The sequence below is a fragment of the Amblyraja radiata genome, chromosome 37 (genome assembly GCF_010909765.2).
Source record: "Amblyraja radiata isolate CabotCenter1 chromosome 37, sAmbRad1.1.pri, whole genome shotgun sequence".
NCBI classification, from domain to species: Eukaryota; Metazoa; Chordata; class Chondrichthyes; order Rajiformes; family Rajidae; genus Amblyraja; species Amblyraja radiata.
Window position 1 is genome coordinate 4,119,563 of NC_045992.1, and position 18,339 is coordinate 4,137,901.

General features: G+C 44.6%; 1 protein-coding gene across 17 annotated transcripts in view; it reads left to right on the plus strand.

Moving 5' to 3' along the window:
• The window catches only part of kcnma1 (potassium calcium-activated channel subfamily M alpha 1), a 525,320-nt gene that overhangs the window by 447,036 nt on the left and 59,945 nt on the right, over positions 1-18,339 (plus strand). For all 17 annotated transcript variants that reach the window (XR_004410008.1, XM_033012640.1, XM_033012641.1 and 14 more), the window contains 2 exons: positions 3,244-3,468; positions 5,175-5,367. Coding sequence is in view for 16 of the 17 variants with exons in the window: in XM_033012640.1 (XP_032868531.1) it covers positions 3,244-3,468; positions 5,175-5,367 (418 nt within the window). In the remaining variant the exon portion in view is untranslated. The remainder of the gene's footprint in view (positions 1-3,243; positions 3,469-5,174; positions 5,368-18,339) is intronic.

Below are 18,339 nucleotides of genomic sequence, written 5' to 3' on the forward strand. Positions count from 1 at the left end.
CACTAGCGATCCAAATGCCAATGAAGCCACTAATTTCACTGCTCCCTTTCCCCCCCCCTGCGAGTTTATACTAGCAAGGTAGCAACATAGGTTTAGTTTAGAGATGCAGTGCTGAAACAGGCACTTCGGCCCATCGAATCCATGCCAACCAGTGAACCCTGTACACTAGCACTATCCTACACAGCCGGGACAATTTGCAATTTTTACTAAAGCCAATTAACCTTCAAACATGTACGTCTGTGGGAGGAGACCAGAGCACCCGGAGAAAACCACGGGGAGAATGTACAAACTCTGTACAGACAGCACCTGTAGTCAGGATGGAACCTAGGTCTCTCGCGCTGTGAGGCAGCAATTCTACTGTTGTGCCACTGTGCCATCCCCATAGATGTGGGTGAAAATGTCCCTGTGTGTTTCAAAGCCTGTTTGGCAAGCAGTCCTGATGCAGAGACAGAGGAGCAGTCAGTAGCAATGCACCAAGCTTTGTAGTGAAGCTAATTCCTAACCAGTATCTCCTTAGCTGGTGGTGTAGAATATTCCCTGACTGGCCAGGTGAAGCAGTACAAGTCTCAGTGCACAGACGTGGCTTCCTAGTGGGTTCAATCAGGAATGGGTTTCAAGCAGGCAAATAAGAATTTCATATTCTGGTCCTGATGCATATGACAATTAACCATTCGCTTCATGGGCGTCACAGTGGCACAGCGGTAGAGTTACAGGTTCAATCCTGACTATGGGTGCTGTCTGTATGGAGTTTGTACGTTCTCCCTGTGACTGCGTGGGTTTTCTCCCGATGCTCTGGTTTCCTCCCACACTCCAAAAGCGACAGGTTTGTAGGTTAATTGGCTTCGGTAAAATTGTAGATTATCCCCAGGATACAGTATTGTATGGAGAGATTACTGGTTGGTGTGAACAAGGAGGGCTGAGGGTCCTGTTTCCATGCTGTACCTAAAGTTTCTGGTCGGGACCCTATGACCCTACCCATGTTCTACAGAGATGTTCCTATGCTGTACTATGCTGCGTAATGTTCTATTAAACATTAATACTGAAGGGCTAATATCAGGAATACTTATTGCCAGCTGATGTGAAAGAGGAAATGCAGCTCAATAATATTTTAATGAGAAGATACTGGTCAGGATACCATGAAATGAACAGTGGTAGCAATTTGATTATGGTTGTGGTATTGTTGATACCCAACCATTAATCACATTATTATATCTCTGCTGTCTCTGAAAATTGATCTTTCATTCACTGTGCTGCATCTAATCAATCCCAAACTATTTTAAAAATGATTATCTTATATTTTACCAAAGAGATTGAAGGAAAGAGGAAATAATGATTTTTTTTTGCTAAATGGGGACACGGATCCATTCTTTATTTGAATTTATCTCCAGGTTTTTCTTATCCCAATGATACGTCATCCAAAGTGGCTTGTGCTTTTTTCTCTCCTGTTTCTCCCGCTGAACCTGACTGCAATCCATTGGTTGTTGGAAGTAGGTGGAATGCAGGTGGACTTGTTAGTGACCATGGACAGTGGCCGCTGGCAACATGTTTAACCATAGGGTTAGCATCAGCTTGACCCAGTTCATTGCGATGTTCAAAATACGTTTGACCAGATATATGGATAGGAATGGTTTAGAGGGCTATGGGCCAAATGCAGCCTAATGAGACTAGTCCCTGTGTGCCAACTAAGCATGGGCAAGGTGGACTGAAGGATCTGTTTCCCTGCTGTATATCTCTATAACACTAATTTCTCTATAACTCTAGAGTCAGAGGATATGGGGAGAAGGCAGGAACGGGGTACCGATTGGGAATGATCAGCCATGATCACATTGAATGGCAGTGCTGGCTCGAAGGGCCGAATGGCCTGCTCCTGCACCTATTGTCTATTGTCCATTCTATTTGAGAATTCTCTGGATAAGAGGTGACAGTGGGCATTGCTTTTGTATGAGGGGGAACTTCTTTACTCAGAGAGTGGTAGTGGTGTGGAATGAGCTTCCAGTGGAAGTGGTGGAGGCAGGTTCGTTGGTATCATTTAAAAATAAATTGGATAGGCATATGGATGAGAAGGGAATGGAGGGTTATGGTATGAGTGCAGGCAGGTGGGACTAAGGGAAAAAAGTTGTTTGGCACGGACTTGTAGGGCCGAGATGGCCTGTTTCCATGCTGTAATTGTTATATGGTTATATGGTTATATGGTATGAGTTCCCAGTAGAGTTACGTGGCATCTGATTCCTTCTGAGGGGAGTTATATTTCACTCCTCCACCGTCCCCGAGATTCTGCTATAAATTTGTGATGCTCCTTCTGCTGGCCACCTGAATGGAATCAGCTAAATTAGTCCAGAGAAAGGAAGATAGACACAAAGTGCTGGAGTAACTCAGCGGGTCAGGCAGCACCTCTGGAGAAAAAGGATGGGTGATGTTTCAGGTTGGAACTATTCTTCAGACTCCAAAATGGAAGGATGAGGCACACTGCTCACTGTGAACTGTGCTCAATTAGCCCAAGAGTCCAGAGTAGGAAGGTGAGACTTCTTTGTTCCATCTCAGAGTTAGTGCAGGTGGATGTGGCTTGGAATACTGTGCATGTTCTGGTAATTAACCTTCCTCCTGCTGATGGAACAGCGTCCCAACTCACAGTATTGTAGTGGAAGGAACTGCAGATACTTGTTTACACCAAAGATAGACACAAAAAGCTGGAGTAACTCAGCGGGTCAGGCAGCATCTCTGGGGAAAAGAAATCGGTGACCTTTTGGGTCAAAACACTTCTTCAGCCTGAAAAGGGTCACGACCCGATACGTCACCTATTCCTTTTCTCCAGAGATGATGTTTGACCTGCTGAGTTACTCCAGCCTTTTGTGTCTATCTTCACTGTATTCTTCTTCTTCTTCTTCTTTCGTGTGGCGTGCACAGCCTAAAGTTGTTGGACAACTCGTTCAATTTGATCTTCCGTTTGTGCACGTCGAGTTGATTGCATTAGTCGAAACAGGGCGGACCGCGTGAAGGTTGCAATCTTCCACCCCTTCACTGTATTGTAGACCTTGGAATTGATATGGGAAGAATTCACGGGAGAAAGAGTGGGGCAATGTTATAAACTGGGCTCCATCAGTACTTACTCAATATGGCGGTGATACGGTGAGATAACCATCACCTTTCTTGGGTACACACCAGCTCGTAATTGTGTTATTGTGGTTAATGTTTGAGCATTTGCTGCTTGTGTGGATGACGTTAATGGTGGCCTTTGTCTCCCAGACGCGGAGTGAGGCAGCCATGACGGTATTAAGCGGTCACGTGGTCGTGTGCATTTTTGGCGACTTGAACTCAGCCCTGGTCGGTCTACGCAACCTGGTCATGCCTCTACGGGCCAGCAACTTCCATTACCACGAACTGAAGCACATTGTTTTTGTCGGGACTCTGGAATACCTGACGAGAGAGTGGGAGACCCTTCACAACTTTCCCAAAGTGTCGATATTACCGGTAAGTTCAAGTAACGTGTCGGGTTTTGGAACAATTTAGAATGGATAAAACTAAAACACAAGAAGGATTGGAGTTGCCATCTCAGAACTCCAGTGGCTATAAGACAAAGGAGCAAAATTAGACCATTCGGCCCATTGAGCCTGCTCCGCCATTCAATCATGGCTGATTTATTTTGTCCTCCCAACCCCATTCTGCTGCCTTCTTCCCGTAACCTTTGACTTTGGTCCTGGGTTCAATCCTGACCTCTGGTACCATATATGTGGCATATTCTCCCTGTGACCACATGGTTTTCTCTGGAAACACATGCTAGTGCCAACTTCTGCTTGCCAGAATAACTTTGCACCACCAATATGTGGCTTTGCTAGGGGTCTTAGGTTAAAGGTGAGAGGGGAATGATTTAATAGTAACCTAAGGGGCAGCATTTTCACATAGAGGGTAGTGGGTCTATGGAACGAGCTGTCAGTGGAGGTAGCTGAAGCAGGTATTATAGCAACATTTAAAAGACTTGACATGTATATGGATAGGAAAGGTTTAGAGGGACAAGGGTCAAACAAGAGCAGGTGGGACTTGTATCGATAGACCATCTTGGTCAGCAAGGACAAGTTGGGCTGAAGAGCCTGAGGCTCGGGGGTCAGTTTCCATGTTGTACGACATTACAGCTCCACTGGGCTGAGAGTCATAGTCATATAGTATGGTTACAGGCCCTTCAGCCCAACTCAGCCCTGCTGTCCAAGGTGCCCCATCTAAGCTACACCCATTAGCCCACATATGAGCCTTTCCGTATTTTGGACAGGAACATGGAAAGGAAAGATTTAAAGGGATATGGGCCAAATGCGGGGAGGTGGGACGTGTCGATGGGGCATCTCGGTAGGCAATGGCAAGTTGGGCTTCTATTAAAAAAATTGTCCCTAGTGTGTAGGATAGAACTAGTGATTGTGGTTGGTGTAGAGTTGGTGGGCTGAAGGGCTTGTTTCCACGCTGAATCTCTAAACTAAACTAAACTAAACTAAACATGTTTATGAAGGAACTGCAGATGCTGGAAAATCGAAGGTACACAAAAAAGCTGGAGAAACTCAGTGGGTGCAGCAGCATCTATGGAGTGAAGGAAATAGGCAACGTTTCGAAACCCTTCTTCAGACATGAATGTTCTCACTTAGTTGGGACTTTAGACCCGATCTGGTTGTAATTTGCTAACTAGAGCATGGTGCTCAGGCACTGCATATCCACTAGTGCAGGTATAGTCAAGGGGCTAGTGAGGACCAGTCACCACAAGTATCTGTCACGGTTGAGACATGCTTGTTTTACTTGCCCTTGCGCTGGCCCAGATGCAGAACGAGCTCTTTGACATTTTACAGCAGTGATGAAATGCCTGGCATTTAGTATTTAGTTCACATATCCTGAATGCCAGAGTTTGCCAGTTAGAAAAGATTGTGCATAGTTATTGACTTGGCATCAGTGACTCTGATGTGAATAGCTGGCAACAGACCCACTTCTTATTTGCTTCTAATGGCCTAACTGTGTATAAACAATGAACCAGAGACTTGCCATCAGCACCATCTACCCTTTCAAATAAGTGCGCATCTGTAATTCCCCATCATGCAGTTACATTGGTTTAATGTTGGAGCATAAAAGACTACTTGTTAAGTATTGTCCCGTAGCTCCAGTCTTGATCTTTAATTTGTTTTTCTATTTTTTATTTGCTGAAGGGTACGCCATTATGTCGAGCTGATTTAAGAGCTGTCAACATCAACCTTTGCGACATGTGTGTTATTATATCAGCCAATCAGAACAATATCGATGATTGTTCGCTCCAAGACAAAGAATGCATCTTGGCGTCACTCAACATCAAATCTATGCAGTTTGATGACAGCATAGGGGTCTTACAAGCTAATTCCCAAGGTAAGCTCTGCCCTATAATACTTCCCCGCTATGCCTGGGGGGGACAGGAGCTGGCAAATAGAATATCTCTCACTCAGTGATTCAAACAGTCTCATATTGGTTTGTTTGACAATAAGGGCAACTGACTACTCTGATGTTTTAAACAGGACTGAGATAAACAACAATGAAAAGGAATAGCTTTCGGATTGATGGGGATTTTTAAACGAGTTGAATCTTAATATAGACGGGGACAATTAAATCGGAGTGCTTTAAAAGGTTCATATTTATAATTTGTGTGTGGTCCTTTCTCTGAGTGACTGAAGGAAACAAGCAGAATGCAGCCAAAAGAAAATAATATTTTTTAATATATATGGAAATTTCCCCCCTGCCACAATTGTTTTTGCCATTCTCAAACATTTCATTGCTTTGTCACAAGGTCAGGGGATGAGTGGAGCTGGTGGTATATTTCCAGCTCTGTTGTCTCCTGAAGAGTTTCGGAGAAGATTCCTTGTTTTCTCCATTTGGTCTCAGGAAGATGCCACCGTTGGCCAAGTTCTGATGGGGAGTCCACCTCCTTCCCAGGCTATGACTAATCGTACCTGAGCTTTGACTATCTTCAGGATGGATCGAGGCAAGGGACGATTTAACCCCAGATAACATTCTGTTGGAACGGATTTAAATTCAGATCGTACGACTATGCAGGAATGTAAAAATATGTCCAACGCTACTGTCTTGGGATGGAAAGATATTAGAAATCGTTAATATGCTTCCTTCTCATTTGGGACAAGGCTTAGTTTCTACTTGGAAGTGAGAAATGACGGGGACATATAAAAGCAGAAAATAAATGCGCGATAACATCTCCATGTAGGTGTTGAGTGCCATTATTTACTACATCTTCGACCCTGTTATAAATATTTTAATATCTGTTCTTGCCTTAAGACATTGAGCTGTTTAAATAGATTCAGTTTTGGGTTCCTCCCAACATGTTGTGTATTGTAATCTGGGGAAAAAAAGATTATGATTTAATTAAAATGTACGAGTGCATCAACATTTGGTCCAACTGAAGGCAATGATTTATATAGATGACTATGCTTTATAGCAGTTGCTAGGCAACAGGTTGAACATCAACCATTGCTTGAGGCTGTTTATAAAATTACTGAAATCGATTTGCAACAATTGCTAAATAACACTCGCCAACTTCAAGTAGTGGTATTTGAAAGCTAACAGAGCAATAGATAATAACACCGTTTAAATGATTGTAGTTCTGAAATATTTATAAAAGCACTTTATACCTCCTTTGAGACTTTTAAAATGTTCAGCGTCTTTAATGTTGGACAGGTTGTTCCAAGGCTAGTCTTAATTTTCTTCCAAACAGATTGCAAGATTCTCATGCTGCTACGGTATTTTACTGGCTGGTGGTATATTTTAAAAGCCCCTGGTTAAGATTTTGAGTTCTATCATTATTACCGTAATTGTGTTTGGTGCCTTATTAGAATGACTTTTGGCCCTTTGTTTTTTTTTTCATAAGAGGCTCAGTAATCTTAATTAAATGAGGGCTGCAGTGGTTACGAGAGATTGCCATTTAAACCCCGCATTTGCAAATAAAAATTGAATATTCTCCTAGTAATATTTTACACACCTTTGGCATGACACAGCCAGCCACCCTACAGGTTTATATTTACTAATTGCAAACTCTAGGCAGGAGCACAATGTGAGTAAACCACATAACCCTTAAGATTCTAATGAGACTATAAGGACAGCATCAGATGATGTTGTTTAAGTGGATAATGGTTCCAGTAATGTTCTAATTGCAGGGTGAAGTACATTAGCATGGTATCCACATTTCGGATTTTTTTTTCACAGCATGGCCTTAAGGGAATAGTTCAGAAAAGACATTACCTCCAAATTCCTGCCATTTCCATTTATTACCTGCTGTACTAATCCTACATAGTCATTCTTTTACTGTTCTGTAATACTGCACAAAAACATGTTTTGAAACCTGCAGTGAAATCTGGTGAAATGTGTATTTTATCTTCATTTGGAAGACGGTCTAATTGTTATTTTATGCAGAGGCCCAATTAAAAATCTGCCTGAGTTGTAGATACCTTGTTCGTGAATTCTTGTGAGACTGGACCTGTCCCTTTATTGTGGGTCTCCTCTGGGCTGGATGAAGGTTTTTTCTGAAGGATCTGTTGTCACCACACTAACGTCCTTTCAAATGTGAGGACAATTGTCATTATTACCTCTGTAGCAAAATAGGTCTTCCTATGCTTTTGTTGAAGTCTGTATCACCTGATTTGCCACCTTGGTCATTCGGTTTACCCCTCCACTCTCAAAGGGCAGTCGATGCAGAAGCTTGAAAGCATATACCATCAGAATCAGGAACTGCTTCTTAACCCCTGTTGTCAGATTTCTGAACAGTCATTCCATAAGCTGGGATGCAGTCCTGATCTTCCAACCAACCCCGTTGCAGACATTTGACTTTTTCTCTGTTTTAAGAAGGAACTGCAGATGCTGGAAAATTGAAGGTAGACAAAAGTGCTGGAGAAACTCAGTGTGTGCAGCAGCATCTATGGAGCGAAGGAAATAGGCAATGTTTCTGACCGAACCCCTTTTTCAGATTGAAGAAGGGTTTCAGCCCGAAATGTTGACTTTTTCTCTGGAACTGTTATGCTGAGAAAGTATATTCTGCGCTCTAGTATTTTTCTCTTAGTTTCACCTATTACACTTGTGCATGGCCTCATTGTATTCATGTACAGTATTATCGCATTTAATTGGATAGCACGCAATCAAAAGGTTTCGATACAAGTGACAACAATGAAACAATACCAAGCCTGCCACATTCTGAAGATTCCAAATTTGATTGTAGTCCGAGATTAACTTCCTGGTCCCAGCGAATGTACATTATTGGTTCAAGGGAATGTAAGGGACCGATCATTTGATCCCTCATGCCTTCCCCATCCTCCTTTCAATGGGATCTTTTACCTTTGCATCACTTTCCCTCACTAACCCCACATTCCTTGATTGCTGTGGTATCTAACAATTTGTCAATCTGTAGGGGGCGCAACTGTAACCATGTGTTGTCTTTCCCCTGACTGGTTAGCACGCAACAAAAGTGTTTCATTCAGTACATGTGACAATAAACTAAACTCAAACTCAAATTCACATTGACTTGGTCACTGAACCTCCACAGTTGTCTCAAGAAACAAATTCCAAAGATTCTGTGTGAAGAAATCTCTTCTTGTCTTCGTTCCGATTGGGATTTTTAACTTCATATTCTTCCCTGTAAAATAGCATGTAACTTGGAAACTTCCATGTCAATACATCAGCTTTTGCAGAAGACTGCCGCTTGGTCTTTGTTAAACATGTGGTGTATGTCCACATTCAGTCAACACAGACACACGTGCTTTCCTCAGTTTCTGTCTAATGCCATTAGCCTGTCGTGACCCGCAGTGCTTTCATGAAACTTCCCAGTCATGAAGTGAATTCGGTCTTAATTAGCCTTTGCATCAAGTTGAAACTGACAGGTTCTGATTTATGAGACACTTCAATTTTATTTTGCTATTCAACGCTGCAATTACACACTCTGAATAAAAATAGAAACCACCACCAATTTTGGCTTTAAAATAGAGCAACGCAAATCTTCCCGTTGTACACTTGAGTCGCTTTTGGTATGGGATTTCACTGTTCATTATCTTGAACCTTCAGAAAGTTATGTTGTTATAATATTGAGTCTTGTCAGCAGTAACTGTCATATAAACCCGTTCAGTTTTATCTCACTGTGGATAGCTTTATCTTGCTTATCTTTATCTTGTTTATATTCTTGAACTTTTCTTCTTCAATTTTCACAAAGGCTCTCTCCATTCAAGAGTCAGCACCTGTGGAGATACAGACAATCCGAAAGCTTACTTTGCAGAAACGATGATTGAATTTTAAGTCCCAGCCCTCTTCCCCTTTGCTCTACCTATGGTACTTAACTTTCAGGTAGACACAGAATGCTGGAGTAACTCAGCGGGTCAGGCAGCACCTCTCGAGACAAGGAATGGGCGACGTTTTGGGTTGCGACCCTTCTTCAGACTCCGAGTCAGGGGGAGAGGGAATTAGAGGTATGAATAGGTACAGAACAAATTACAGCCGGCACCGATAACTCAAGAAAGGTGGAGCCCACAATGGTCCATTGTTGACTGTGGACGAGGTGATGATGAAGGGATACAAACAGTGAAACTAGCAGGATGACTGGTGTGAGGGAGGGAGGGAAGGCAAGGGTTGCTTGAAATTAGAGAAATCAATACGTACCTTACTTTCACTTGATTTTATTTGTGTGTATATTATCTAATCTGATTGGAGAGCAAAGCCTTTCACTGTACCTCGGTAGTGACAATACTAAACCTAAACAAAATATTCTACCCCATTGAGTTGTCTCAATTCCCCCAAAAGCTGGCTTTTTGTTCTCACGTATGTCAGAAATTGGACCAGGAGTCTCCAATGCAACCTCTCATGGCTGTGTCACCATTCTGTCAGCTACTGGGCAATTCTGTGCCTCGACACCTTCCTCCCAACCCTCTTGTCTTCTGATTCCCTTGAACTCTGCAAATTAACAATCAATCTTAGCCGAGACCTTGCTCCATGGCTGAAGGAAAAGAGCCAGAGTGCAGAATAGTTCTCAGCATTGTAGCGTATCAGTTCCATACACAAAGTCTAATGTCTGCAATGGAATAGAGGTGAATCGGACAATACCATAGCTTATGGAAGGACCATTCAGAAGCTTGAAAACAGAGGGGAAGAAGCTGTTCCTCAGTCTGGTGGTGTGTGCTTTGAAGCTTCTGTCACAGTCTTAGAATTGGGGGCCACAGTCTTCGAATAAAGGGGAGGCCATTTAAGACTGAGGTGAGAAAAAACTTTTTCACCCAGAGAGTTGTGAATTTGTGGAATTCCCTGCCACAGAGGGCAGTGGAGGCCAAATCACTGGACGGATTTAAGAGAGAGTTAGATAGAGCTTTGGGGGCTAGTGGAATCAAGGGATATGGGGAGAAGGCAGGCACGGGTTATTGATTGGGGATGATCAGCCATGATCATATTGAATGGCGGTGCTGGCTCGAACGGTCGGCTCCTCCTGCACCTATTGTCTATGTTTCTATGTTTCCTTTTGTCTGGTGAGAGAGGGAAGAAGAGAAATGACCGGCATGGGTCAAGTCTTTGATTATGTTGGCTGCTTTTCCGAAAGTCAGACACTGCCTGGCCCGTTGAGTTACTCCAGCACTTTATGCATTTCTCAAACATAAATTTCTCCTTGGAGTTCCAGGATTCCATCTTTTAGTCTGAGGCAAAGACAGCTCTGCTTACGTAACTGATAGGTTAACAGGGGAAATGTTTCAGTGGGGAGTTCTCAAAAGTGTAGGTTCAGGTGAGAAGCCACAAGCCTTAAAGTCTAACACCTTCCAGGGTTCACAGAAGCACAGAAGACTGACAGTTATTGATAAATTTATGCGCAGCCAAATTTACAACACTCAGTCATTTTCAGCATCCAAAAGTATTGACGTTTGATTGATGCTGGTGATAGCAAGCTAAGTATTTTTCTGAGCTTTAGGATGTCAGAGCAGGGAAGTCCAAAAGTGCTTTAATGGATTTTTTTTATGGGTTTGACAGAATAAATAAGAAATGATTAGTTTTTTCTGACCTGGGAATAGATCAACTCCTTCAGCAAAAGATTGCAAGAGCTTGAGATGTTTTGGAATTCAACCCGACTGATTTACATTAATAGCTGCAGCAGTGGATAAATGAACGGTCGTTGCTTAGGACAGTGAAGAACTGTAGAGGGTCAAGGAGAGTTCATTTGAAGAAGTAAAGATGAACCCTGTTGAATGTTTGAAGCTGCACCTGATCCTTGGGAGGTAGACAAAAATGCTGGAGAATCTCAACGAGTGAGGCAGCATCTATGGAGCGAAGGAAACAGGCAACGTTTCGGGCCAAATCCCTTCTTGGGATCCTTGGGAGATAGAAACATAGAAACATAGAAAATAGGTGTAGGAGTAGGCCATTCGGCCCTTCGAGCCTGCACCACCATTCAATATGATCATGGCTGATCATCCAACTCAGTATCCTGTACCTGCCTTCTCTCCATACCCCCTGATCCCTTTAGCCACAAGGGCCACATCTAACTCCCTCTTAAATATAGCCAATGAACTGGCCTCAACTACCTTCTGTGGCAGAGAATTCCAGAGATTCACCACTCTCTGTGTGAAAAATGTTTTCCTCATCTCGGTCCTAAAAGATTTCCCCCTTATCCTTAAACTGTGACCCCTTGTTCTGGACTTCCCCAACATCCGGAACAATCTTCCTGCATCTAGCCTGTCCAACCCCTTAAGAATTTTGTAAGTTTCTATAAGATTCTTAAGGGGTTGGACAGGCTAGAGACTATTTGACTAATTGTAATTCTTAAACTGCCAACAATCTTTATTCTTATATCCTCCAATTCAGTTTAGTTTAGAGATACAGCACGGAAACAGGCCCTTCGACCCACAGAGTCTGCGCTGACCAGCGATCCCCGCATACTGCACACTAACACGAGGGATAATTTACAATTTTACCAAAGCCAATTAACCTACAATCCTGGGCGTCTTTGGAGTGTGGGAGGAAACCTGAGCTCCTGGAGAAAACGCACGCAGGTCACGGGGGGAACATACAAACTACATATAGACAACACCCGTAGTCAGGATTGAACCCAGGTCTCTGGCACTGTAAGCCAGCAACTCTATCACCCTGCCACTGGTAAATTTAACTGAATAGTTTCAGCGACTTCCTATTGGTATTATATCTTTAGCAGTCAAACTTTAACAAACATGCTTAACTCTTCAGAAACAAGAAACTGCAGATCCGGGTTTGCAAAAAAAAGACACTAAGTGCTGGAGTAACTCAGCAGGTCAGGCAGGTCTTCTCTGGAGATCATAGATAGGTGACATTTTGTGGCAGTCCTGACCCAGAACGTCATCTATCCATGTTCTCTAGAGATGCTGCCTGACCTGCTGAATTACTCCAGCACTTTGTGTTTCTTTTTATGAATATCTGTCTCCTGATTGGCAACATTTGAGTGGACACATGTTTCTGAGCAAGTGGTTCCATTTTAAGTTCCACTTTCGCCACTTTGCGATTTTGATCCTTTTTCATTTGAAGGCAGAGGCTCTCCAAGTGGAGGCCTTATTGCTAAACACTTTCACTCCCCCTCCCATTCCCACACTGACCTTTCTGTCCTGGGCCTCCTCCATTGTCAGAGTGAGGCCCAGCGCAAATTGGAGGAACAGCACCCCATGTTTCGCTTGGGCAGCTTACACCCCAGCGGTATGAATCCTGCTCTCCCTCCCCCTCCCTCCCCTTCGCAGTTCTCCGACCAGTCTGACTGTCCCTGATTATATTTTATCTCTGTTTGCTTTGTTGTTACCTTCTCCTAGCTAACCATTTCCTAGCTAGTCAATTCGTCCCTTCCCACCCAAACCACCCCTTCCCCAGGTACTTTTCCTTGCAACCGCTGGAAATGCTACACTTGTCGCTTTACCTCCTCCCTCGACTCCATCCAAGGACCCAAGCAGTCTTTCCAGGTGAGGCAGAGGTTCACCTGCACCTCCTCAAACCTCATCTATTGCATCCGCTGCTCTAGGTGTCAACTGCTCTACATCGGTGAGACCAAGCATAGGCTTGGCGATCGCTTCGCCCAACACCTCCGCACAGTTTGCATTAACGAACCCGATCTCCCAGTGGTTCAGCACTTCTACTTCCCCTTCCATTCCATATCCGACCTTTCTGGCCTGGGCCATCTCCATGGCCGGAGTGAGCCCCACCACATATTGGAGGAGCAGCACCTCATGTTTCGCTTGGGTACTTTACACCCCAACGGTATGAACATTGACTTCTCCAATTTCAGGTAGTCCCTGATTTCTCCCTCCTTCCCCTCCCCTTCCCAGCTCTCCCGCAACCCACTGTCTCTGCCTCTTCCTTTCTTCTTCCCGCTCCCCGCACCGCCACATTAGTCTGAAGAAGGGTCTCGACCCAAAACGTTACCCATTCTTTCTCTCCAGAGATGCTGCCTGGCCCGCTGAGTTACTCCAGTATTTTGTGTCTATCTTCCTTATTGATGAATACAGGCCAGAGGCCTGTCTACTAACATGATCCCCACTGAAATGTTAACTATCTGATACACAGAATTCCCTCTCAAACTGTTGGGTAGTAAATACAGATCAGTGAGGTAAGCATAATCTAATTTGCTTTTGTGCAGCCTGCATGAGCAGAATAATTCAGAGAATGATACAGAATAAAACTATGTCCTTTATAGTAACCCCAAGCCCACTCCCCTCGATCACCCCCACCCACTCCCCTGTACCTGACAACCACTGACTGGTACAGGTGAGGGATGTTTTAGTTTTACTTTAGATTTACCATGTGGAACCAGGCCCTTCGGCCCATCGGGTCCGCACCAACCAGCGATCCCCGCCCCATTAAAACTATCCTACACACTCCAAGGACAACTTTACTTTTTATCTGTGGAATTCTCTGTCTCAGAGGGCGGTGGAGGCAGGTTCTCTGGATGCTCTCAAGAGAGAGCTAGATAGGGCTCTTAAAAATAGTGGAGTCAGGAGATATGGGGAGAAGGCAAGAACGGGGTACTGATTGGGGATGATCAGCCATGATCACATTGAATGGCGGTGCTGGCTCGAAGGGCCGAATGGACTACTCCTGCACCTATTGCCTATTGTCTAATGTCTCTTATCACAAGCCAATTAACCTACAAACCTGTATGTCTTTGGAGCGTGAGAGGAAACCAAAGGTCACGGGGAGAACATAGAAACTCTGTACACCTTCCCCTGGGGGGATGATCTCAAGCAGTTGAAGTTTCCAGTCTCAACCTTGAAGCTTCCCTCACACATGCACCCGATTCCCCGCCAGGAAATGGTTTCGCCTGCATAAACTCAACCAAATCCCTTAATCTTTCTCAGCACCTGGATTGACTCAGTCCAACAACTGTCCTTCTCACATGGCCTTCTGTTTGCTCAATAAATTTTGGAGGGAGACAGGCTGGGTGTTTATTCGAGACAGTGGGAGGTCTACTGGTGAAATCTTCAGGATCACGTCCCAAATTTCATTCCACGCTCTCCAAAGAAGGCAGCCTAAACCCAGTGTCTGCCAGTCCATTAGTCGGTGGCCAGCATTTCTTGAATTCACATATTGGTTCACCTTGGGGGTGTGCAGCTGTGTCAAGTCCCACAGAGCTCCCTTTAAACTCCCTTTATCCATGGCCCGTCGTTTGAAATTCCCCGTACTTGATCGACTTCCAATCCTGCCCATAAATCAACAAGGGTCTGACGGATTAGCTTGAGGAGCTCAGAGGTAGCCAGTTACAGATTGCCTTTGGCTTGCCCAGGGTGTGATTGTAGAGTCAGCCAAGATCACTGGGGTAAAATGTGTCGGAGAGTCTCGGCCCGAAACGTCACCCATTCCTTCTCTCCAGAGATGCCCCCTGTCCCGCTGAGTTACCCCAGAATTTTGTATCTACGTTCACTGGTGTGAAACATTGCAAGCATTCAGCAATGGGGGCTTTCTGGAATTTACAACACCAATTAGACTCACTTCTGCAGCGTCAGCCACGAATTTACAGTGTGCATATTCTACATATGACCTCAGTGAGATGCTGAATTCCCGTCTGGGCTCCACCACGTAAATCTCCTCGTGCCCTGTCATGGGCTGGTGGTTTTGGGGTATGCTGGTTGCTGTGTGACGGCTGGTGTAGTCACTGGTAGACAGTTACAGCTCTAGCCATTACATGGATGACTTTGATGGCTCCCATATCAGACCCAAGCACAACCAAGCCACCTCATCATCGTGTTAAACTAACAGCCTGGGGAACAAGGGCTTGGTTAACCTGAACCACCATTACAGTCACCTGTGAGTCCCCCATAGATTTGAATTTATTTCTGTGGCAGCTCTCATTGCCCCTGGTTTACCTAGTGACAGAAAGAACCATTTTCTTTTGTCTCGTGACTGCAAGCAGAGAGATGTGAGAGGTTGTGGGGAATGTCAGTAGCTGAACCAATGTGACTCCATTTGAAACAGTGCACACACGGTCTCAGGCCAGGTGTGTAGTGTGTAGCACAGGTGACCAGACTGAGAGGAAGGACGCCAGGCCACTTCCACAAGTAGAGTTGCCTTATAGGTGACACCACAGGTGTCCAGATGCAAACAGCAGCTGTGCCAATGAAGAAGTCTGCCTCTAACCCCAAATTTATTTTTGTTTACTAATTGGCAACTCAGCTCCAAACTACAGGTCTCGGCGTTTGACACCCGGGGGTGAAGCTCCCACTTGCTCTGGGTGGGACGTGTTATGAGCCCAGGCAAATGCCAGGATCTGGGATCACCCCACGACAGTTTATAGAGTCAGAGAGTGATACAGTGTAGAAACAGGCCCTTCGGCCCACACCGGCCAACATGCCCCAGATACACTAGTTCCACCTGTCTGCGTTTGGTCCATATCCCTCCAAACTTGTCCTATCCATGTACCAGTCTAACTGTTTCTTAAACGTTGGGATAGACCCAGCCTCAACTACCTCCTCTGGCAGCTCGTTCCATACACCCATCACCAAAAAGATACCCCACAGATTCCTATTAAATCTTTTCCCCATCACCTTCAACCTTTGTCCTCTGGTCGATTCCCCTACTCTGGGCAAGGGACTCTGTGCATCTACCCTATTTAGTCCACTCATGATTTTAACACCTCCGTCAGATCACGCCTCATCCTCCTGCTCTCCTGGGAATAGAGACCCAGCCTTCTTAACCTCGCCCTATCGCTCAGACTCTCTAGTCCTGGCAACATCCTCGTAAATCTTCTCTGAACCCTTTCAAGCTTGACAATATCTTTCCTATAATGGCAGCGATGTGGTGGGGGGAGTGGAAAGGATAAATGCCCACTAGAGAAGCCTCGAAATTTGAAGTACAGTCCTTTATCTCGATGCATTCTAGAACAGCAAGGCCACTCGAGGTTTTCCTTTCAACTCGAGTTAGAGAGCATCAAAACAAAATCCTTCAACCCAATACCCATGCTGATGAAGATGGCCCATCTAACAAGGCCCACCTGCCAGTATTTGGCCCATATCCCTTTCAACCTTTCCTTTCAGGTATGAAACCTTCCAGGTATGTACCTGTCCAGGTAACTTGCCAAGTTAAAATTGCATTGAATTCCAATAACTTCATAGGGAATTCAGATGCAGAAATGTCAACGTCCTTGCCCTTATCTCAGTAGTCTATTCCTGGTGACTGCATGGTGTCTGTATAACACGGGCAGGCTTAGTTAGAGGGAATTGACCTACAATTAGTGCTGCTGCCTCACAGGTCCAATGACTTGGTTCAGTCCTGATTCCCCAAGTTCTGCCTCTGTGGAGTTTGCAAGTGCTCCCTGTAAGGCAACCATGTTCTCTCTGTAGGTCCAGTAATTGCAAGAGATGTGTGTTTGGGCCCTAGATATTGATGGGGAGTTGGACGGAGCAGGAACCTCTCTTGCCCCATCATAAAGGGACTATGCGTTTGTTTTCCCTCTCATAGAATTGAAAGCAGGAGTAAAGCACAAACTGTTGGAGGAACTCAGAGGGTCGGGCAGCATCTGTGGAGGGGATAGATAGATGTTCTTTCAGGTCTGGACCCTTCAGATCGCAGTAGGGGAGAGAAAAGTGGTAAACAGGTAGGGAGGGGGTTCAAAGCCCGGCAAATGATAGGTGAACTCAGGTCAAAGGGTTTCATTGGTAGATGGGTGAGGAAATGAAGACCAAATGGTAGCTCACTCAGCGCATCCTCTATCCAGATTTCAATGCAGTTTCTGGATGCACGAGGAGGAACTTTCATTTTAGATTCATTCATTGCTTATTTTAAGGCTTTGGAGATGGAGGTGGAAGGCAGATCTGGTTTGCACTCTCCCATGCACCTGAATCTGACACTTGGTCTATCTGTGTCTTTTATGTGAGATACAGGGCACTCTGAGTCCAGGTGTAATTTCAAGCAAAGTTGGTCTCCAGTGACTGTCATTGTCATCTGGCAGAGCCACAGTAAAGTTGTACAGGCTGGGTGGGATCAAAGCTGGACCTCCTCCACATTGAAATGCCCCTTGTGGAAACACCATCCAACAAGCATTTAACGAAGCACCAAGCCACTGGAGGACAATATATTTATTACATAACTGTGACACTGAAGAAGGGGGAGAATATGAGCATTTCCTCCCGGTGATACATGGAGATGGCTTTTTTTCAGGTGTGAAATCCCCACTTTCCATATTTCTCTGTAATGGATCTGCTAAAAGAACAGAAAGTGAGGTTTGATGATTTGTAATGTTGACTATTTCACCTTTTTAAATGAATAAATAAGATATAATTTTGCAAACTTGACAGCAGCTCTGTTATCATGCAGATGCTTTTTGGAACTGGAATATATTTCAGGAGTTGTGGCATATTGATGGTAGGGATGATTAAAGACGTTGCATATTAATTATTTTTGATTTATTTGCAACTCTCCACTACCTAATTTATACTTTACTGTTTAAATTGAGTCAGCTCAAATAAAGGAAGGGCTCGGCATTTGTAAAAGGTTTCTTCCCACCATAATCCATCATCCCATTTAGTTTGCTGGTTGTGGATTTTTATGCTTGGAGGCATCTCCAGAGAGCCCGACCTGAGCTGGAAATACCTTCCACCCCTCGTGTCTCAATGGGTTGAGTTACGATCTCACTTTAGGCAGCATGGTGGCGCAGCGGTAGAATTGCTGCCTTACAGCGCCAGAGACCCGAGTTCGATCCTGACTCCAGGGGCTTGTCTGCACAGCATGGATTTTCTCCGAGATCCACGGTTACCTCCCACACCACAAAGACGTACAGGTTTGTAGGTTAATTGGCTTGGTAAAAATGTAAATTGTCCCTAGTGTGTGTAGGATAGTGTTGGTGTGTGGGGATTGCTGGTCGGTGCAGACTCG